The sequence below is a fragment of the Carassius gibelio genome, chromosome B21 (assembly GCF_023724105.1).
Source record: "Carassius gibelio isolate Cgi1373 ecotype wild population from Czech Republic chromosome B21, carGib1.2-hapl.c, whole genome shotgun sequence".
NCBI lineage: Eukaryota > Metazoa > Chordata > Actinopteri > Cypriniformes > Cyprinidae > Carassius > Carassius gibelio.
In genome coordinates, this window is record NC_068416.1 from 6,633,455 (window position 1) to 6,657,113 (window position 23,659).

The following is a 23,659-nucleotide window of genomic DNA, read 5'->3' on the forward strand; positions in this document are numbered from 1 at the left end:
ACAATATTGTGTTGCACCATGGAGTAACTAATTGCTTCAGTTACTTTTTGTGTAAAGTAATGCATTGTTACATTTGTGTTACTTTTTTCCCCCGATATTTATTAAAAAAAAAGTAACTCAAATATTGTGTTGTGAATTTAAAAGTGATGGGTTACTTGAAAAATGTAATGCATGACCCACAACACTGCATTCTACCTTATATCTAGGTTAGTGAAAATATAAAGCATTACCACAAATAAAGTTATCAAATGTACATTCATCCGGACTTCTAGGAGAGCTTGAGCTCTAATAGTATAATTATGAACACAATCCGTTTGGTATTTGGATCTGGCAAAGCTGGGTCATGCATAGCACTACTGAAAGCACTTAAATCAGATTGCAAAAAAAAAAAAAAAAAATGTTGCAGTGCACATCGAGCCCATTGACCTTCTAATAAGCAAGGATAACATTTTTGACAGTTTTGTGTTTTTCTTTTTTTTTTTTTTTTTTTTTTTGCATTTTAAGATGCAAATACAGATATGCAAATACAAGATATTGACAGTTTGCTTGTTTAAATGTTTATGGTCACTGTTTCTCGATCAGACATTTAATTTGTTTCTCTAATTTCCAGTCGCCATTCAACATTTAAAGGGACAGTTCACCCAAAAATGAAATTACTGTAATTCAGTTAACCTGCATGAGTTTCTTCTATTAAGCACAAAAATATTCACTGTATGTTGGTAAAAGAACAGTTACTACTGACAGCCACTGATTTCCTAGTATAGAAGAAAATACTATGGAAGTCAGTGGCCTTCCCGACTTTCATAAAAATGTCTTCTTTTGTGTACAATGAAAGAATGAAAATCACACAAGTTTGAAACAATTTGAATAAATGATGCCCTATTTTACATTTTTAGGTGAACTATTACTATTACTTAACTCTAGGATTAATATTCATATTACATTTGTACAGTTATGCAACATTAACATTTACATAAACAAATAGGAGGTGCCATTGATGGACAGCTCAGTAACTTTTCCTGTAATCGCCCCGCCCCCTTCTTTGGCCCCGCCCCCGCTCGCTGGCAGTCGCTTCACTTTGCTTCAAGACGCACGGAGTTATGCTTTAAAACACTCAGTTTATGGCGTTAACCCGACAGCTGCTGTTATGAGTCGCATCCTGACAGAAGCGTGCAGGTAAGAGTTTGAGTTAAGAGTTAAAAGTGCTGGTATCGTGTTGTAAATACGATAGTTTCGGTCCACGGCTCACAGCAACAGGTGGATACTAAACGATGTAGCTGTATGATATAGTATAGCAATTATGAGCAATGCTTTTAATTTAAAAGGAACTCTATAGTGGAATATAGATGTACACTCAGATGTATGTAGTCTACTTTTAACACGGGCTTTTAATAAGTGTAAGGCTGTAGCAATATGTAATCAGATTCTGACCATCTACTTTCTAATATTGAGAACAAACAATAGGGGAATAACACCAGTTTAACCCATTTAAGTCTAGGTTTGAAACATTTTTTCAGCTGATGTATGTAATAATTAGGTAGAAAGAGAAATAAGAGGATTGCAGTATACTTTGGCACAGGGTCTGTTCATAACAAATATGTTGCATCACTCTGTTTTGTTTCTGGGTCACAGTCCACTTTAGTAGAAATATACAGTAAGCCAAGTAATATGTGAGATGAATTTAAAGGGGTGAAAACTTGAGCGTCTTGTGTTGAAGTCTTCCTCCATGCTGTAGCAGGCTCTGACGGGTCAGGAGTTGTGTTGCATGCAAGACACACATAAACACAAATGCAGCTGCTGCTACTGAAAAAACCTGCCACACACACACACACACACACACACACTGCAGCCTTGTCTCGCTCTTGTGGTAGACACACCTTCCAGATTCAGAGAATACACAAGCAAGTTTTACTGCTCTTTAGCAGCAACAACAAAGATGTCTCCCTTGCTTGCACTGTCGTTGAAAACACCTGTTTCTGTTACAGGTGCAATTATGCTTGCATGCTGTAAAATATCACTTAAGGATTGTCTGTTAATAATCATTTACACGCTATGTAATATTCAGCAATGTCCTTTTGTATGGAGACAATACATTTATTGTTTGGGTGTTACTTTAACGTTTAGTACATCCTCAATGCAAACTGGTTTATCCAGGCTCACAAACTCGTTTATCTGTTAAATGCATCTTGAACAGCAGCTTTTGACATTGATCTTCTGAGTGAAAAAAAAGAAAGAAAAGAAGAATACTAATCATTTAAAACCTTTGAATGCGGCTTTACATTAAAACAAGTCTCCCGTGTGTTTTGAAAATGCTGACACACTCACATGGAATGTGCCACATGGGTCAGTTACACGCTTTATAAAGGCCATTATGGGCAGATGTCAGGCAGGCATGACGGTAAACAGATCCGGTGCAAAGTCACCTGAGCTTTTGTTGTAATAAATATTGTGAAACGGTTAGCAGTTTGGCCAGATGTGACTGCTGTCTAACCTCCAGGTAAATGAGTCGTTCATTTGAAAATGAAACTTCATTCCTCTTTTAGATTTGTATGAGTGTGGAGCACAAAAGAAGAAATGATTAAAGACTTTGTCAGACGGCTGGCCTTTTCTATATAATGAAAATGATTAGCGAGCTATGACGACCGTGCTCCAAAATTATTACAAATAAAACTTTACATAAAATGAATGTTTAATATGAAATCTACATTATTAGTAAATAATGTGTTTGTGTTTCATGAAACAAAGAAAGTTGTGCAGGTTTAGAACAACATGATGTGAATCTCTTCTTATCAGTGAATAAACGGTTTAATGTTGTGCAGATTTTTGTGTGGCGTATTTAAGAAGTAAATCTGTCTGACCACACCTAAAAGAGACTGTTCACCAAAAATGATCATTTTGTCATTAGTACTCACCTTCATGTCACTGTTTATGTTCTGCTCAGTTGACTTTTCATTTGATACTCTGTTGTGTCCTCTGTTTCTTAGTTTCTGATTACGTGCCTGTTTGTTTCTGTAGTAGCCAATTGTGTTCACCTGTGTTTTTGTGTAGTCACTTATAGCCCTGTGTTTTGATTAGTATCTGTCAGTCGTCATTAACACATAGTGTGTTTTGCATTCATTTCCATCACAATCTATAATTACTGTTTCTAGCAGCCACATCATAACAGCTCTAAACCTGTATATGTTTCTTTCTTCAAAAGAAGTTCTTTTGAACAATGTTTGTAACCAAAACGAGATGCTGGCAGCCATTGACTTCCACAGTATTTTTTTCCATACTATCAGTGGCTGACCAATAATGACAACATTTTCATTTTTTGGTGAACAGTCCATAACAGGCCTAACATTTGAATGTTATTTAAGTAAATTTAGTTTTGTCGTAAGTCAAAATATTTTCAGATCAACTGAAGCCGTCTAAGAGGGGCTATTATATATTAAAACGAATATTAGGCTATTATTGTTATTTCTAAGAAATATATTACTATTTGTATAATAGTACAAATCTCACAGCAAATAAATGAAGAACAAATAGATGAATATGTAAAAAAAAATTGTATTATTAATATTTATTGATTATTAATTACATTTTCCCTTCTTTTTATAAAACAATTAAATTATCATGTGAAACCAAACCCTTTTAAACAAAAGCAACCTCAAAATTCTTTACTAGCGTTCAACTTATGCCAAATTTATGGAAGTAAAATAATGCCAAAAATATCTGAAATAAAAAGCATGTTGAATTGCTATAACTGAAAAAAATAATTTATTGCATTAACAGTATGCATTGTATTATCAGGGCTTGCATTTTTAGGGACAGAAATGGTTATATATTTGATCTGTGAATATTTAAATTCAAAACATTTCATGCACACTTTCATTCAATTAAAAAATGCAATAATCCATATTCCACCTTCCAGAGTTCACTTTAAAAAAAAAAAAAACTTTTTTAATATGTGCATTTTTCAATAAGCATTGTCATTATTTTATTTCCATACACACTGTCAGTTCAGTCGGTTGATTAAAATGTGAAGCAAAAGAAGGTTTTAACCAAAAAATGAAAACATAGTTCTTTTTATTTATTTATTTATTTATTTTTCAAAAGAAAATCATTTATATAACATACAGAGAAAAAAAAAGAAAAATCCCTGATTTTAAGGTTAACACATTTTCTGTATACGACTTTCCTTTAAACATTTTTCCACCCACATAGGGATATAACAACAACATAAAAATCAAAAAAGGAAAAAAAATAAAAATAAAAAATAAAATAAAAAAACACATAAAATAAAAAATAATAATAATAATTGAACAGCAAGTATACAGAACTTGATCTACAAGGTCATATCATTTTCCAATACCCAAAAGTAAAGGGCACCAAAATTCATTAAAGAGATGGCCACGGTTATATTTCTCCAAAGTTAATTTTTCTAATAGCAAAAATGAAGACAATTGGTCAAAAAAAGTCTTAAGAGATGGAGGGGAAACATTCTTCCAATATAAAAGTATGCATTTTTTTTGCAAAATAAGATATCAAAATAACTAACCTGCATTTTTTCTGATCTAACTGTAAGTTATCAATATCATTTCACAAATATAAACTGTTACTCAGGTCAAAATGTTTATCCAAAACTAACTGAGTGAAAGAATGAATTGATCTCCAATAGCCTTTGAAAAAACCTAGTTCTGAATGAACGGGGAACTTGCATGATCAGGAAAAATATTGGTAAAGTACTTATCATATGAAGTGAAAAGGAGGTGAAAGTAGTGTTTATATCTCGGCATTTCATGTCCCTTCGTTCTTCAGCACTCATGATCATGTGACCCTCTTGTAATTCATTAAATGAGAGCGCTGTCTGTCTACATGAACTAGTGCAGCTCATAAAGAGGAAGCAGCGTGATCCAGACATCTCAAGCTCAGAGGAATCCCTGGAGAATGTGAGCGAATGCTTCAGCGTCTCTGAGTGATCCAGCATTAACACAAGCCCAGTGTAGGACAATGAGACGTCTGGCATTAGAATAAACCCAGTTAGGTTCATTATGGAGAATCTACTGAAAATACCACCAAATATCGCACCACTTTCTAATGGCAGTAAAACAAACTCTGGCATTGCATGCATTTGGGGGTGAATCAAACCAATAATAAGTTATCAATCATACTGCAAGCTGTGTTCGCTGTCGGATCGAGCTTCGGTTTCTAAAAGGTTCCTCCACTTAGTTGCATCATGTGGCTAATGTGTCATTTGTAGCTCATAACCGAGCTCTTCAGAAAGCTGATGTGTGGTAGACTTGACATTTATCCTGAAATCACAGAGCCTTTCAAGCATATTCCAAGATACACAACCAGCAGCACCGTGTGCCTCCTCCACTCCTCCACGTTTTCATCTTTTTCTTCCCTCTCTACAGTCATGCATCTCTGAACTAATGCCAGGTGGTAAAGTTCACAAGCGCTGAACTATGGCCGTGCAGCAGTCTTTTATTCTCTCTCTTCTCTTGCTGTAATGGCTGCTCTTTGTCATTGCTGTAATTAGCAGAAGCGCAGGGATGGAACACATTTGTCACATTCCTTCCATATTAGAATTTAAATAACATCTATTATCTTATATGATCTTTTGTAACCTTGAAGGCCTTTGTGTTGAGTTTCAAGTATCTTACGCAGTCAAAAGAAGGAACCGCTAGTTAAGCTGAACTTTCCATTAGCTGTACTTTCATTCAGGAGATCTTTTTGAGCCGTTCAGCTGAACAGGTTTTTGTCCTTCAAAAAGAAAACACACTTGTGCTATGTGTTAAGATTGTAATCTTTCGAAGCACATCGACAAAAATCCAGTGATGTGATAAATCTATTTATCCAAGAGTTCCCTTTAATTCATTCACATCCAAAAAACAGATTTCCCCATTTTCTTCTTTTAGCATTTTAATTTCTTCTAGATTATTGTTGTATATTTTTTTGCTTTACAGTCTGAACAGAAACCGCTAAAGATCCCTTAACAGTGTACATGAAATTATCCAGGATTGTATGGAAATGTTTTTACTAACCACAAATTTTAAGTAATTTAAGACTTTAAAGTTGAGAAAAAAGGTAAAGTATTATAAGATGACAAGAAGAGAATGTGTTTGTATTTTCACATTTTTAGTTGGCATAATTATTTATTAAAATAAATGTTTTATTAGTTTGATAGAATGTTTGGAATTGATTATTACAAAAAGGCTAGAAACTAGTTTCTTTGTTTATTTAAATGTATTTATTTTTTTTATTTTTTATTTTGTTTGTAGCACAAGGGGAAAATATTAGGAAGATTTTGACTTCCAGCATAGAAGAGCAGTTATGTGTGACACCTCGGCGATGTCAACAGGTGGGAAAATGTTCTTGACTGGTTTGATCTGGCTGAGATAATGTTTCTCAGGAGTGTCAGCACATGAGTTATAGTGGTTCCTCTGTGTCCTTCTAAACCAATCAGAGGACATGTGCCATACCAATCTCTTCAGCTGATCAAACTGTTTTCATTTGCAAGTCAAATTTGTGAGGAACACATGCAAATGTTAGTCTTGGTCTCGTAATGTTGCCATAGTTTGCTTCAAGGTCAGTGAACAGGAATCCAGAAAGGAATGTTTGAACAGTCAGACGTTAAGGTTGTGTCTTCACCTGACATTCAAGGCTTGGCGAGAGTAAAGAGAAAACACACAATGTCCAAACTATATTTCACCCTGAAAACAAAAGAAGAATAAAGGAACTTTATTTTGCTTAATGAAAATGAAGTTTACTGGACCATTACATTTAATGCAAAAGTATTTCCTATTACAGATAAATGTCCTATATGTATTTCAGCAGAAATCTAATTTATATATATATATATCTGCACTGCTGTTCAAAAGTTTGGGATCAGTAAGACTTGTAATGTTTTTAAAGAAGTCTTTTCTGCTCCTCAAGGCTGCATTTATTTGATAAAAAATACAGAAAAAAACTGTAATCTTGCAAAATGTTATTAGAATATTAAATAATTGTTTCTATTTTAATATCCTTTAAAATGTATTTTATTTCTGTGATGCAAAGCTTAATTTCCATCAGCCATAACTCCAGTGTAAAGGGTCACATGATCCTTCGGAAATCATTTTTGTTAATATGTTAAATTACGTATTCGCTTGGCTAGTAGCTAAAATAATAATAAATAAATAAAGTGTTCATTTATTTATTTCAATTAACATTAATTTTAATTAATTAATGTTTTTTTATGGTTTTAATTTTAATTTCCGTTAACTATAATGCAAAAAATAAAGTTTATTTCTTTCTTTTGATTTTGAGAGAAACGAAGACCTGACATAATTTGGAAGAAGTTCTCTTGAGGTGCATTTTTTTTTTTTTTTTTTTTTTTTTTAAGTGTGTGTGTGTTTTAGGGCTGATCTAATCAATTAATCAAAAGCCTTCAAACCAGAAAAAAGAAGGATCTGACTATAAATGTTTGGTACCTGGAACCATTCTGGTGTGTGAATGCACCTGCTCTCCACAGATCTGTGTGTATTGTAGACGTAGTCTGACTGTGCTGAGTTTGATTGACAGGTGAGTGTCACCTGATCGCACCTGTACCTGACTTGGCCTCTCCGAGAATGTAATGTGAGAACTACAGCCCCGGTAGCATTACTTATCTGTTTCCAGCTTATTTTCCAACAGAGTTGCAAAAGGAGAAAAGTGCACCTTGCAGATTTTTGTCTGTGACTTGCAGTATTTCCTTGTAAAGTGTTGTCATTGAGTTCCTCTCTGAAGAAAGGAGAATAAAAATGAAACTTTGTCCTTACTAATATTTTAGTGTAATCAAGCCATCTCATAATGTGACGAGTCCTAGTCAGCACAGGTCTTATCAGTAACATTAGCCACTGAAGTTGAATCATCAGAGAAAGTCGAGTCATGAATGCTAACAACCCGAGTCAATGTGACATAATACTGTATGTGTTTGCATTGCATGTGTAAGTTTATCTTGCACATTCCCATCCCATGTAATCACTTTACCACTGATAAGGACTCAACAAGAGTGCCTGCTGTTAGCTAGTCGTCATTCGGTTACATGAGAAGTGACCGTGCACAAGCACGCATCTGTCGGGTTGTGTGAGTTTCTTGAAGTATGCAGAATTCATGCCAACTTCTTTATATAGCCAATGAAATTTCATCATTTCATCGTTTAGAGAGTCACTGTTAACTCCGACTTTTGCTTTAATAAACTCCTGATTTGCTGCTTATTAATAGGTAGTTGTTAAACAGGGCAGTTTTGCTATCATATCTTGAATTTTAGGGCATATAACTGCATTACCATTACTCTCCTATAGACAACCATGTCATTGTAATATTTATAGATAAATAGTGTTCTTAAAACTCAAAAATGTGCAGCTTTTGGTCTGAGAAATGATAAAAGAACACCTTTCTGTTTATAATTTGTATTGAATTTCATTTTGTCAAAAAAAAAAAGAGAAAATCGTATTTTTAAATCAGTATCATAAATCATTATATCCCTATTGATTTATAAAACTCTGACCATCTCACTATCATAAAACACATCAGTACTCAATATAATAATATTATTATTATTATTATTATTATTATTAATAATAATTAGGGGACCAAAATCTTATGTCATGATATCAGTAATTTTATTTCATTGTAACAATGTATATCACAATATAGTTATTTTTGCTTTAAATTAGGTCTTTATGATATCAAAAATGTATACCTTAGCAATTGCATAATCTTTGTTACCAGTGTCAATCACAAAAAAAAAGAAAATCACAAAAAATTAATACTAGCCTAAAAAAATAAAAATAAAAACTCAAACACACTGAAGACAAGTAACCAGTCAGCAATTAAATTAAAATAATAAACTAATTACAAACAATGGGACAAAAAAATACAGTAGAACAAATGAATAAAATGGCTACATTGTATAAAGTATTCAAATGTATAAAAAAATATATATACATTAAAAATTATATGTAAATTAAATATATATATTTCATCTTAATAAAGTTACAAAGGTGATTTAGTCGAGCATTAAGGCGTTTTCTGTCTTTTGTTGTTTGATTAACATGAATGACAGACAGCAGGAATATTAGACCGCTGTCACTTTAAGAGCTGCCCAGATCCGATACACTGTTACTACCACTTGTGTTTTCTTTCTCAGCTGTTTGATTTCACTTAAGCATATTTTTAAGTATAATTTCTACTGGTATGTTGCCCATCCCTATTAATAATGATCACAAAAAATGAGTTAATGAGTTAATATAGTCAAGTCAATATAGAATACGGAAAACAGTAACATTTTGGATGGAAATAGATGACTTTATGACTCTAGGAACGCAAGGAAACCAAGCTCCTTCTTTTTGACTATAATCAGGCCTGTTATGTTCTCAACTATCGGTGACATCACTGAATTGTGCGGTGCGTTAGATCACTGGAACGCCTCGAGAAAAGATTTCGCCCTTTTCTCATCCTGACTCCTTTTGTGCCTTTCCCTTCATTTACCTGCTGTGTTTCCTGTGCTCTCATGGCTTCTTGTTGTGAGTTTTTTGGTAATGAGAGACCACCATTATTCCTCACAGTATCCTTATCACGGCTGACAATAAGCATACTGCTTCTAGTAAGATCCCACTACTTTTTATTCTGTTGTGTTCTTGCTATAAAGGACGACCACTACATATTCTTCAGGAAGGGAACATAAAGAAAGTCCCATCTCAAAGTGGGCCATTTCCCCCCGACACATCCGTTTGCTGTATTTTGTTACACTTCTTCACCTTGTCCTGTAACCTAAGCGAGGCGATGTTAAGAATGTGTCGTAATTTGTCACAAAACAACCCCTGGTTAGAGTTTAGCCTAGTTCTTACTTGCCCTTTCGTGGTTTTCATGTGCATCTGTAAAACAGTTTTTCTGGATCTACAGTGATCATGCTCACTTGTTAATATTCAGGAAAACTAATATTCTTCTGTTAATACTACTTAACTCTATCATTTACTTATTATAAATATAAAAAAACATACAGGGATACTTTTTTAAGGTCAGACTTTATTTTAGGGTCCAATTCTCACTATTAACTGACCATTAAATATGACTTTTGCCTCAATTAACCCCTTATTTGCTGTTTATTTATAGTTTATAATGTAGTTCTTAAGTTTAGGTTATTGGGTAGGATTATGGATGTCATGCATTATATGTACTTTATAAGCACTAATAAACAGCCAATATGTTAATAATAGACATGCTAATAAGCAACTAGTTATTAGTGTGAATTGGACCCTATACTAAAGTGTTACCTTTTTTTTTAATACTTTATAATGTCAGCTCACGCTTCACGAAAACAGCAATTGTGATATTATCATAAACTAAATATTGCAGCCTAATTTGAGCTTTAAACAAGAAGGGAAAAAAAAGATTTGTAGTTTTAATAAAAAAATAATAAATATTGGTCAAAACTGAGGATGTTATAGTTATTTTTTTTTCTTCAGGCAATTTCAGATGTAGTTCCTCATGCTTTACTTTATCTTCAAACTGGTGATCTGATCTTATCTTCTGTTATGTGATTCTTACCTTACTGCTTGTTTTATTTTTTATTTAGGTTTTTAACAAATTGCAGTATCCACAGTAAAAAAATACAAAACCAATATCTTAAAAAAAAATTTTTTTAATCAAACTTACTGTATTTTCAGTAGGTCATGTTTCTTATCATCTGTATCTTACTGTAACTTGCTGTAAGCTGTCTAAAAGACATTTGTTATATAGTGAATGCAATAATTAATGTTTGTTTATACGTATATTTTTCATTCTTTTCATTCATTATTAAATGTAAAGGTTTGTCGTGGAGTGAAGGGATGTTTATAGTGTTTCTAATGTTTGTTAATGTTCTCTGTTAATTCACATTATTTATGAATGTAATTATGAAATAGTTGGCTCTTTCTTCATTAATTGCACATGTCAACAGCGTATGATCTTGTTTTGTGAAGAGATCTCATCACCGTTTATGAGAACAGGTGATGATAGCTCACCTTTGTTTGTCAGAGGCTTTAGTGAATTCATCTGTGAGGTGGGAGTGTGAGAAGTAATTACCTGCGCCGGACTCCTCACAACGAAGAAGAGATGTTGAATCTAGTTTCGTTTTGGAGTGTCTGACTTTTGTGAGTTTATACCTCAAAATCTGGACTTCTTTATTCATAATTCTGAGACTTTCAATTGTGAGTTATAAAGTCCAAATCTGAGTTTTATGTTTATATATTACACAATTCTTACTTTAAAACTCGCAACTGAAAGAAAAAAGTCAGAATTGTGAGATAAAAAGTCACCTCAATATATGAGTACATGAACACATACATGTGATCTCTAGAACTGCTCTGAGAATCACTTCATGAGCATTTTACCATTTCTTTTGAGAAAAAACTGTCATCATATTATATACAAACAGCAACCCTTCAAAATAAAAGTTTGGTTTAACTTGAAGAAACTTTGACAGAAATATTGCTTAATGTAATAATTCGAATAATAACTGCTACTACTAAATGTATTATTAAAACTTTAATTTTAAAGGAATATTTACCAGAATTTATTTAGCAGAAACATTTAAATGCTCAACAAAATTTATTTGAAGAAATAAAACAATAATAATTTATTATAATTTTCTAAAAATCAATTAATTAAAAATGCTTTTGATTTATCAATATTTGTTAAAAAAGTTTATAAAAATTTAGGAAAAAAAACAGATTTCTTATGGACCCTATTTTATTCGTTTTATTTAAACTTTCATTCATTTAGTTGCAGAAAAGAGCTTTTCTAAACTGTTGAGAGCAGACACATGTAAGATTACTAAAATAAAATCTTCCTGTTGTTTGGGAGAAACTATGTCGATTTCTCTTTTGGTAACACAATAACATTTCCTGCGACAAGCTACATAAGTTCTTCTTGTGCTACCAGCTCAAATGATTTTGAATGGAATAATGCGCAGGATGACGAAGCCTTTACAGTATTCGAGGGCAGGGTCGGCCCATCTCTGAGAGAGTCTGCGATGGAAACGTCCTGCTTGGCAGCTCTCTCCGTGCAGAGGACTCTGGGAATAAATGGCACCGGGGCCCACTTTATTCTGACGGTGGCCAGGAATGCAATGCCTTTTTTTCACTCCTCAGACAGCATTATCAGCGGTGAAATATTCCCTCTGCTGCACCCATTGTGTGCTCTGGGGGTGGACGTCACAGACAGGAGGCCCATCCTGCCGGCGTTTGTCTGAGGAGAGATTTGCTGCGCTGAGGAGAATGTTTTCCAGGATATGCCTGCAGAGAAGTTTAAAGTCTACTTTATTTCTCTCTCTCTTGAAGTCTTGGGTTTTCTAAACTCTTACTCTGAGAAGCCTGGTGTGATTTCTCACTGCAGTTAGCATACAGTAGTATACATCTTTTGACAGGAGAGGAGTATGCCACTGATGCAGACCAGCATGCTTTATAAATTTATACTGAATGGTGATCAAAAAAAGTTTGTCCCGGATATAAAACCTTTTGAAGTTTCCTCTAGCTCTTGTGCATATCGTCGCTAGCTTGCATTGCGCTTCCTTCCACTTGAATGTTTCTCTGTACTCATGCATAGAACATTATGCAGCATTTCCTGCACAAAACACCCATGTTTATATACTTCAATATGTAAATAGAGCATAATGTTCTCACGGTCAATCAAAAAAACAGTGTTTGTTTTCTGGGAGCATGTTTAAAATTCAATACTGTTGTCTGGTGATAAAAGAATCACCCAGGTTCAAAATAACATATTCAGTTACACATTTTGGTTTTAGGAGAACTGTGCTGAAAGGTTTTGATCCACTTCAAATGCTGACTAGTATATCTAAAAGTAATGCCTACAGCTTGAATGGATTAAAGACTTGCATATATACATTTAAGGTGGAATCTTTTATAAATCCGGCATTCATTGAATTTATCTAAAGTACATAATCCATCTAAGAGTTCTCACATGATTACTGCCAAAATGTTTCAGCCTGGTTAAAATTGCATTCCAGACATTTTTCAATCAGTCCCCCATCCAAGCACCTGTTCCTGAGGACTCTCATTAAAGATGTCATCATTGATCACTTTTTTATTTGATCATTATTTTATATCTTTTGTTTCTTTAAAAAAAAAGAAAAAAAAAGTTTAGTAAAATCTAATTGCATGCTCCTATCTCTATAGTGTGTCTAAAAATATGCAGTTTTAACATTCAAACCAGTTTCATCAGTTTCCGTCATACAAGCTTCCAAGCGTCCTTTAAAGAACTTACTAGGTTAAGTCATCCTTACAGTGAGCTGGTAAATGGGGCTCAAGGAAAGAGCTTGGTATTACAAGAATTTTGCACATGAAGGCTAAAATCAGATTGCTTCGTTATTATCATAGGGGACTTTAAAAGTACTGCATTGTACCAAGTACTACACTTGACTGGAGTTCAAACACAGGGGAGGGAGTTGTAATGCACACACATCTCTCATAGGTATTCTGCCATTTTGTAGTATAGTAGTGTGAATAAAGTAAGTTGTGCATTCATAATGAAATCACAGCTTTCCTTGAACCGTGTCCTAACCAGACGCAACATGACGCCGTGACACGTGAAGGTATATTTTCCACGTTAATCACTGTTTCTCTCTTAACCAGCTGCGACACAAAACAAGTGACGGGGGATTCTGTTTCAAAAACAATTCCTATTTTCTGTGATGTCACGTCTGCAACAACAACATACAAACTATGACAGTGATAATCACAGGTACTTGTCAAGTCAAGTCACCTATATATATATACAAAGTTAAAGTGTATGTTAAAGTGTTCATTTTTCCAATAAGTTTGCTCTTAGTTATTTGATGCTATAAAAATGGGAGGTGGTGTCATGATTGTGAGCTTGCGATTGGGTTTGCTGGAGTTTGAAACCGAGGCTCTACTTCACTATAACTACTGCACAGTCTCTGGCTCCAAATGAATCAATACTGTCTGTTAGACTCTAGCTCCAAATTACGTCAAATTGGCAAAATGACAGCATCCATACTTGGATGCTTTGGCTTTACTTTTCTATAGTGAAAGGAAGTGGAGACTTGTCGTTCCTTCTTTCTCTATGGTCTATGGGACACGGTGTTAAGTAGTGAAAAGGGGCAGGGATAGTAGCATACTATACTTACATAGTGTACTTAACAGCTTAAGCATTAACACCAATCAATGTAGATCTAGTAATTTAGTTAATGCAAAATAAATCTGTATTGTGGTAGGACTTGTTTTTCTTCTTCAAACTGACGGTTCTACAGTTGCTTATGTTTGTTTTTCTCAGGTAATGCCTAATTCCTGTGGATTCGGTTTTGTAACTACAGTAAGGAAATATTTAGTCTGGGTCCACAGTTCCACTTCATAGTCCAAATGGATTCCTATCATTTCCACTTTGACAGGATGAGTAACCTTGACCTACACCCTCTGAGTCTTCCAGTCAGTCGACTTTCCCCAGCCAAGTCCAGTAGTAGTATTGATCAGTATAACCATCACCACAGCAAAGGCGACTCAGCCTATAGCTCATTCTCCGGTGGTTCCACAGTCCCTGATTACCCTTCTCCTTTTCTACTGGATGAACTCCAGTCGCAAAACTTGCACTGCAAAGGTAAATACAAACCAAACTTTCTTAATTCAGATTCCAAGAGCATGGATCACCTTTACCGTTCCATGGAAACTGTTGCACAAAAACATCACTGGAGCAGCAGTGGCTTCTCTGACAATGAAGGTCCAGTTCATACGCATCCATTACCACCACCACCACCACCTCCTCCTGCCCGTCTGAACAGTTTTGTAACAACCAGGAACCTTGAAAACTCAAGGGCACGTCAGAGTCCAGAAGGACAACTTGCTGACCTTTCTACTTCACAACAGACAAGTAATTCAGAGGTCTGTGGTGTCCAGGCTGAGCCTGTCTATGGTCGCACATTTTCACAGCTTAACAATCACATCAGACAAGACCAGGAGGACAAGATGCTTGATCCACCAAAGTCTACAGGACTTTTAAATAGATTCCCCCAGCAAACCTGTCAACCAGAGCACTTGCAGCAGTCTAGGAGCAGCCAATCCGAAACCTATCGGAAGAGGTCGCATTCAGCTTATGGTAGACCTGTTTCTGAGCACCAGTGTTTTGTGAGTTCCTGCAATATGCCACAGAACATGATCAGTGGGAGTATTCAGCACAAAGGACCGTTTTATTTTGTTACCGGTGTCTTCAAGTCATCTGAGCCCAGTGTTTTGCAAGGTGTTGGTGACGGTGCAAGCGTGGAAACCCCCAGTGAGTGGTCTTCTAAAGCTCAGCGCCGAAGGCAGAGCTGTCCTGATGGTCCGAGCGGAAGACTGTTTTTCCAAGAGGAACACAAATTCAGCATTCAGAATGATGTTGAGGAACATCCTAATGACAAGGCACTTAATTCATCTTTCAAGTCAGACATTTCTGAAGATGTGGATGACCAGAGGGACATGAGTAGAGAAACTGGCAGGCATCACTCCACCAGCCACCCTATCTTCTTTTGTGGTCCGGAGGACAATTCAGTTGGTACAACGATGACCCCTGCTCAAATAAAGCAAGACCATACCAGTCACCCCAAGAAAGAGGAACCGATGACTAAAGCTTTGAGAAATCCCCAACTGGATATCCCAAGTGACAAGATCAGCAAGGAGGCTACCCCACTGTTATATCACCTCACAGGAGCAAGCAGGGTGTCATGTACAGACAAGTTCAAAAACAATAATGACTGTGGTTTAGAGGTCAAGAATCCTGACTCTGTCAAAGATAAAGATAAATCTGGAAATGATGAGCAAGCCTCTCCCAGCAGCGAATATAGGCAGAGTGAAATGTCTAAAGATAAACAGCCGAATGAATTCTTCTACCTGTGTGGTACATTAGATGACTCCTACAAGAAGTATTATAAGGAGAAACTGAAAGATGCCCAATCCAAGGTTTTGAGGGAGACTTCATTTAAAAGGAGGGATTTGCAGCTTTCTCAGCCCCGCAGGATCAAGCAGCAGACAGACAAAAAGCTTTCTGTCGAACCTTCCGGTCCTTCATTACAAGACAAACTTCCCAACTTGGAGGCTGTTCCTATGCCACCGCTACACAATCCTCAAGAGTCCAGCAAGGACCTTGGTCAGGAGATTGAAAATGCAATTGAAAAAAAAACAGAGAAGCCACAGAATATTGCTCAACCACAGGTGCCTCGGGTAGGGAGTAGGAAGCGTTTGACAGCGGATCAGAAGAAGCTCTCTCACTCTGAACCTGAGAAACTACACCAGCTGGCAGATGAACCGGCTCATGTGACCTGTCACTCTCTTGGCAATGAAGAAGACTGTCTTCTCTCGGAGGAAGATCACAGTCTAGTGGCTGCTAGACGGAAGGTGTTCGAAACACGGGGACGTGCTCAATCTGCCTCCACTTTCTCAAGACCAACTCTGAAGCACCTTCAGCATAAAGCCTTAGTGGCATACATGGAACGTAAAACTGGTCAAAAGGCCGCTGAGCCCCAGCGCCCCGTTCCACAAGTACCCAGCCACAGGGATTCAACTGCAGAGAGCTCCAGACATAATTCTGGCCTGTCGGACTCCAAGAAGCTCCACAGGCCTCTCTCCGCAGGTCAGATTCTTGACTCCGTGTCCAGTTCTGTTAAATACTCCCAGTTCATCACTGCCAAGCACTCAAGGCAGTCCAGCTGGATAGAGGAGTCCTCTACAGCAGGGAAGTCAGCCTCTGTGGAGAGTCTCCTGGACCAGCCTGAACAACCCAAGTTCTTTCGTACCCGAAGCACCTCGAATCCCCACGCTTTCCAGGTAACTTATAAAAATTTTAAACAATTGCAGTTTTATGTGAATGATCCACGACTAACATGTAGATTTTCATATTGCTGTTTTTGCATTCTTTTTTTTTTTTTTACAGGTTTGGAAACATCCAGACAAGTTTTCAGCCATTCATAATAAGGCTATTTCAAGGTGAAGTATTATTGCTTTTATTGTTGAGTATGATAGCGGTAGAAGTGAGATCTCTGTCCTGAATTTATTATTAGGGATGCACAGATGTAAGGGCCAATAATCAGTATCGACTGATTAAAAAATTATCGGCCGATAATTTAAAAACAGCCGATAAATTATTACACACAGCCGATAAATTTGCCAAATTATATCCTGTCAATCAAAAGGGTGCAAAAAAACGTGTCTATTGTTATTGTCTCTTATATGTACGAGTCACTTTTAGAATAGAAATTCACCACTCATTCATATTCAGTCACGTCTGCAGCGGTTTATTTGTTTTCACATAGATTCAGTGAACAGCGATAGTAAGGTTTTATAGTCCAAAGTTGCATATCTACGGAGATATATGGATACATTTACTGATTTTACCTCATATTTCTTCAGACAGAATTATAATTTCTATTCATTTTACACTGATTTACGCGATCTTATGATAATGAGCCGCTCCTAGCGCTCTCTCTGTGTGTTTAGTGAGCCGTGCGCACGCTGGCGCTGACAGAGACGTGATTCGTCCGTGTCTAGTCCATCATAACTGTGCATCATATACCGCCCCCTCTATCCTGAGACGCATTTCCGTTACACTTCCGTGTTAATATCTGAAAACAACAACACCGATAAACCTCTGTACCCATGAAATATCCAAATATTAAAAACAATTACGACAGTAAATTGTTGGTATGAGATTTTCTTGAGATTTGGGGCATTTTATAAAAAATATATTGAAAATGTACATCTGAAATGCTAACTTGTGCAGTGATGTAAAAGGCTATAAATAACATATTTTTACAACAGTAAACAACCAAATTCCACAAGTGATCGCAAAAGGAAGTTATTACAAACACTCGGTTGGGGTTTAAAGTGAGTTTTGAGTAAAAGTGTACTGATATTTTTATAAATAGTCTCGTGTAGCTTGATGCTAACGTTAGCTCTAATGCAGCTACATAACAGTTGCGGTTCTTCTTCATAATACATTTTTTCATAATAATTCTCGTAACGTCGTAAGAAAATGTTTTGCTGTATTTTTATAGTGAGACTTTTGATAAAAGTGTGGCAAATGCATACTGGGACTGAAGCGATGTGGCTTGGTAAACCTTAAAATACCAGAACAAAGTCTAATAATGGCGGAATAAAAACAAAAGAATAATGCGGATAATGTGTCATTCCTGGCGGAGGTGTGAAAGACTTGTTTCGTGAGAACAATAGAATCATGAATGGGGGAGTTTACCAGTCCAGACATGAGATAATAGCACACAGGACAGCTTTACATGAGAGCTTACAGAAGATGACAAGTGCCATAACTCTTGACATGACATCACATGACATGGCCTTAGAAAATATTTCATTAAAATTCACAGTTTTACAGATTATATTATGAAGTTTCAAATGAAGCATTAGTAGACTTGTGGCTTAAGCTACACTGTGTTTCTAAACTCATATCCTACATAAACAAGTTTTTTAATACATTTTAAAAATGTTTTTAATATTTACATTTTTTACGTTTGAGTGATTCCTGAACAGTAAACTTTGAAGTGTTAGCTTTGTGAACATATGTTGATTATGTATCTAGTCAGAAAGAATCATGAGCAGAAACCTTTTTATTTTGGGTATGCCTTTTCTGTCTCCATGCCAAAAATGGGGGGTGACAGGTAAGGGGTCCAAAAATTGAGATGTTAACGCAGGTAGTATTTGACCCCTGTAGTTCAACTCAGGGTTGCCAGGTCCACATTTTTAACCTTCATCAAACATTATTTGTAATGTGCCTTCTCTACATTTATCGCAAAGAGCTTTTGTGTTTTTTTGTTGTTGTTTTTTTTACTTTAGTCTCAGCTCTCAAATAATATACTTTTTATCACAAATTGAATGTTATCAAGCTTAACTAAAGATATACAATAAGACATTGTAGTTCTTCATTATACTGAACAGAAACCCTTGAATTATTTTTCAGTGTTCAAAGGAAAATAGAGGAAGACACAGTAGTCCATCAGAGTCACACAGCATCTGTCCCTGATGAGCGGCACGTACAAGTCCGAGCTTCAAGAGGGAAATCTATGGAAGAGCTTGGTGTATCCAGGGTCACGAGACCTGAAGTTCTCAGTAAAAGTTCAGAGCAGCTTGATCAAGTGCAGGGCGGACAGGTCATGCCTGCTACAGAGAGGAGAACGATGTCATTTCTAGCTGAAGGAAGACGCACACATAGGAGGATTCACAGCTCTGGAGAACACATGGAAAACTGTCAGGCAGGCCCTGAGAACCCACTCCTAACCCCTTTCGTAAAGCGTGTGTCATCTGGTGATGATGAAATCCATAGAGACGACAATGGACGAAAAGATAAAGAAGACATGGCTCTGTCGATGCCCAGTCGCTCCAGGCTAGAAGTCAGGTATATCTGAATCCATTGCATACTTGATGTGTGTATGTGTGGCTGTATTGAAAGCATCCTTTTAATATGATGTTTATTTTGATACATTACAGCAAGCAACAAGACATTTGTCCTCAAGATAAGACTGAGACATCTGTCTCTAATCAAGAGGTTTCTCTCGGTCACGGAGTCACGACAGATCCCAGTCTGTGGATCTCCGCTTCTGTGATAAATAAGACGGAGGCAAACTATTGGCCATCCACTGAAACACCAACTTCTGCTGAACCCCAGAACGCACCGTGTAGCCCATCTGATAAGAACAAAACCACGTCTATCACAACACCTCCTGGCATTCAGGAAACCGAGGCCAGCTTGGCACCCGCACTTTATAGGGAACAAGACGGGAACGTGAAGAAGGAAGACGGCGCTGTTGTGACTGAAGGGAGCTGTCCAGCGGACAAACTGGAGTGGGAGGTGCTGGTTCGGGACGTGGTCTCAGCTGACCAATCGTTAGCTCGCATTCTTTACCCCATAACCAATAGGAAGACAGCACTGATGCTGATGGAGCAGCTGTTGTCTGAGGATACGTTTCTAATGGAGGAGCACTACAGGAACAAACAGGAGCAGAGGGTTACTAACCCAGAAGAAGCTGCTCACAGGTGACGAATACACACAACAAAAGCATCTAGTCCTTGTGCAAATAATTAACCCTTTAACTGTCACCCCGTCCCATATATGGGACGCCTATATTTACTTCTCTATATTACAATTAAATCTAATCTAATCTTGGCAAACTATATATCATTGGAAAGGTCTAAGACTCCCAAATATTTATTTTACCAATGTTTTTTGTTAAAAATGATTTAGGAAAAGTAATAGATTCATTTATGACAAGTGCACCCTCAAAAATCTAAATTATAACAGGAGTTTTGACCTTTGTTAAAAAAAAAAAAGAATTCTTCATTGCCTTTTTCTCTATCACATTTTAGAAATCATCAGAAGTTATATATCAACTGAAAACTTAAAATCTCAAAATGTATCCTTTAAAACCCATTTTAAAATCAGACATTGCATTACCATGTAAATGGCACATCAAAATCATGTTACAAAATGTTTTCAGTCATGAATTATAAAAATTTAAGTTTGGATCGTGCACTATAAAGGGGTTAAAATCAATGATTCTGTTCTTAAACCTGATGTTTTTTCTCACTTCTAAAAACTGTATTTTGTAATATGTATTCAATGTTTATTGCATTATTAGCATATTAAACCTGGACTGGAGTCTGCTGTGTGTTTGTGAAGCGTGATAATTGTATTTGTGCATTATTTGACATCACTGTCAACACTGAAAAGCATCTACTAAACATATTGTAAAAACGTAATTTAAACATAAGTTGCTTTGCATTGATTCGCATCGTGAAAGGCGCTTTACAAATAAACTTGAATTGAATTTGGAACATTTTGAGATTGATACAGAGCTCTTCATATTTCACTCAAATCAGTTTTAAAATATGACACTTCCGCCGCATGTTTATTTTGCATATTTGTTTTTGTTTTTAAAGCGCTGAGATGCCAGTAGATGAGAAACCACTGAACCTTTCCTCATCTGTGAACAATCAATCTGTCCTGAGCAACACAGATATCATCGATAAAAAGGTACTCTTATTTCTGAAAAATACAGAATATGTATATACAGTGTTGGGAAGGTTACTTTAGAAATGTAATAGGTTACAGATTACAAGTTACCCAATTTAAAATGTAATACGTTTTAACTTTATTAATGTACCTGATTTTTTATTTCTAATATTTTTTTCCAATTTGAAACATTTTAAACAAGCAGGTTTATATATAACTTAACAGTACTCAATGCTGATTACCGTCAGACTTCACTTGAACTAAGATTATAATAAATTAATTTTAAAGCACAGTCGCCTCCAAAATCAAACTTTAGCACATCTTTTATCAAGAAACCATTTTATAGCTGTGACAGCTTTTTGTTTTTGAAATCAAATCTTTGAATAGCTATGGAAGTAACAGTGCCTTTGGAAATAAAAAACTAAATCTTAAAAAATAAAGCATATGCATAAACCCAAATAGGTATTAAAACAGTTAAGCATATATCCTAAACTCCTCTTTTTTCAACAGTTACAGATTCGATTCTAGATAAGCATATGTCTTTACCTTGTAGCTCTTTCCTGAAAGATTTATAAATGTCTGCTGGGAAAATACATGGGGTTTTACTTTACAAACCTGCACTCTTACATGTAGCGTACACTATCTGCTTTCCCAAATTAACCTATCTCTGTGTCTGTGGTTCCTCTTGGCATCCGGTCACACACAGAGGCGGCTGATGGCACACATACAGGAGCACTTGAAGTGTCTGGAGGAAGTGCGCTCCGGCGTCCAGAGCGAGGAGAAGGTGAACGCAGAGCGAGGCCATGATCTGGAGGCTCTGGTACGAGACCGCTGTGTGTCAGCCGAGCTGGAGCGATACACACAGTTTATAGAGGACCTGGAGCGTGTGGTCAGTCTGCTGCTGTGTCTGTCGGCCCGTCTGGCCCGTGTGCAGAACGCCCTCAGCACCGCAGACGACAGCATGGACGCCGAGGAGAGAGTGAGTGTCTGAATCAGGCCGGAACGGCTGCTCAAGTTGCTTTGAGAGCGACAGACTTTAAAAAAAAAAAGATTAATGCCATAAACAAGATGCACAGTACAATGAGTGTTTTCCATTGCAAACAGATAAAGAAGTCAATGCAGTCTTTGACTGTGAATCTTTTTGACAACTATTGAGCTTCAGTGTAGCTTATAACTTTACTAAAATTATATTTGAATATATTTGTAGGAACGGTTTCTGTTGCTCACTCCTGTTTTAAAAACTGATTCACACAACAACTGTAACAATATTAATAGTGACAGGGATTATTGCATCATAGAACGATGACTATATTGTATGAATTATATTGAATTATATTGTGCCTTTTGGTGTTAATGTCTAAATATACTATATCTAAATGCATAAAGAAGAAAATTAGCTTTTTTTCAATGCATTTGCTCCAGTCAGATCTTTGAGGCCATCTAGTGGCCATTTTTTCACTGAAAAAATATTTTGAATATAAGAATGTAAAGATTGTGCTTTAAATTAAAAAAAAAAAACATTGTATTGGTCAAAATGATTTTTCTTTTATGGCAAAAATCATTAGGATATTAAGTAAAGATCATGTTCCATGAAGATATGTACATTTCCTACCGTAAATATATCAAAACGTATTTTTCGATTAGTAATATGCATTGCTAAGAATTAATTTGAACAATTTTAAAGATGATTTTCTCAATATTTAGATTTCTTTTGCTTCCTCAGACTCCAGATTTTCAAATAGTTGCATCTCAGACAAATATTATCAGATCATAACAAGCCATACATCAATGGAGAGATCATTTATTCAGCATCTAGATGAAGTATAATTCTCAGAATTTCAGAAAATCGACCCTTATTATTAGGGTTACACATGAGCAGAATTGTGATCCTCTCAACTTTCCTCGATCCACAGCAATCTCTGGACAGCCGCCACCGTCTCCTGTGCAAGCAGAGGGAGGACGCCAAAGACTTAAAGGACAACCTGGAGCGACGGGAGCGCGTGGTCTCCACCTTCCTCTCCAAACAGCTGACGGACACACAGCTGCAGGAGTACCAGCGCTTCATTCAGACCAAGGCCTCTCTACTCATCCGTCAGAAAGACCTGGATGAGAAACGGCGTTTAGGAGAGGAGCAGCTGGAGGCCTTACTCTGCAGTTTGCCTCCATCAGACTCCTGCACATGGCTCTGTAACGCCTGAAAGTGACTGTGATGCAAGGCTTCATTCGATATTTGTGAATCCTGTTATCCTGACTTTCGAAAGCTTTATTTAAGAGCCCAGGAAGGTTTTAATGAGATCTTCAAGTAGATGAATGACAATCTAAAATCAAGACCAAAAACGGAAAGAAAGAAGCACCTTTGATAATAAACTGCACATTCTTATTAGGAACCATGCACTTGGATATTGTAATGCATCCTAAATGTTCATTTGTAATAATTTCAGGGCTTTGTTGTTTCATTGATGCCCTTCTGTCCTGTAATTTCACTTGCCACTATCATGTCGGATGTGTATTTAATGATCAAGTACTTTAATTCAGTTTGGAAGAATCTCTTTAAAGATGTCTCTGGTGAAACGACTTGAGTCTCTTATTTATTTGCCAGTGTTGGGGAAAGTTATGCATTGCAATATTGCATTACTTTCTTAAAAAA

At 36.3% G+C, this 23,659-nt stretch overlaps 1 protein-coding gene across 1 annotated transcript; it reads left to right on the forward strand.

Annotated features, from left to right (window-relative positions):
- The first annotated feature begins 1,030 nt into the window (after positions 1-1,030).
- Positions 1,031-23,586, forward strand: LOC127986209 (protein Shroom1). Its single transcript, XM_052588474.1, has 8 exons — positions 1,031-1,176; positions 14,302-16,820; positions 16,927-16,979; positions 18,964-19,398; positions 19,491-20,036; positions 20,940-21,033; positions 21,719-21,991; positions 22,926-23,586. Exons 2-8 carry the CDS (start codon positions 14,388-14,390, stop codon positions 23,208-23,210), a joined length of 4,119 nt encoding a protein of 1,372 aa, XP_052444434.1. The 5' UTR covers positions 1,031-1,176; positions 14,302-14,387; the 3' UTR covers positions 23,211-23,586.
- Positions 23,587-23,659: the final 73 nt, after the last annotated feature.

Coding starts and splice junctions, on each gene's coding strand:
- LOC127986209 (XM_052588474.1), top strand. CDS start 14,388: ATGGATTCCTATCATTTCCACTTTGACAGGATGAGTAACCTTGACCTA. Junction 21,034..21,718: donor CAGATATCATCGATAAAAAG/GTACTCTTATTT, acceptor GGTCACACACAG/AGGCGGCTGATGGCACACAT. Junction 21,992..22,925: donor GCATGGACGCCGAGGAGAGA/GTGAGTGTCTGA, acceptor CTCGATCCACAG/CAATCTCTGGACAGCCGCCA.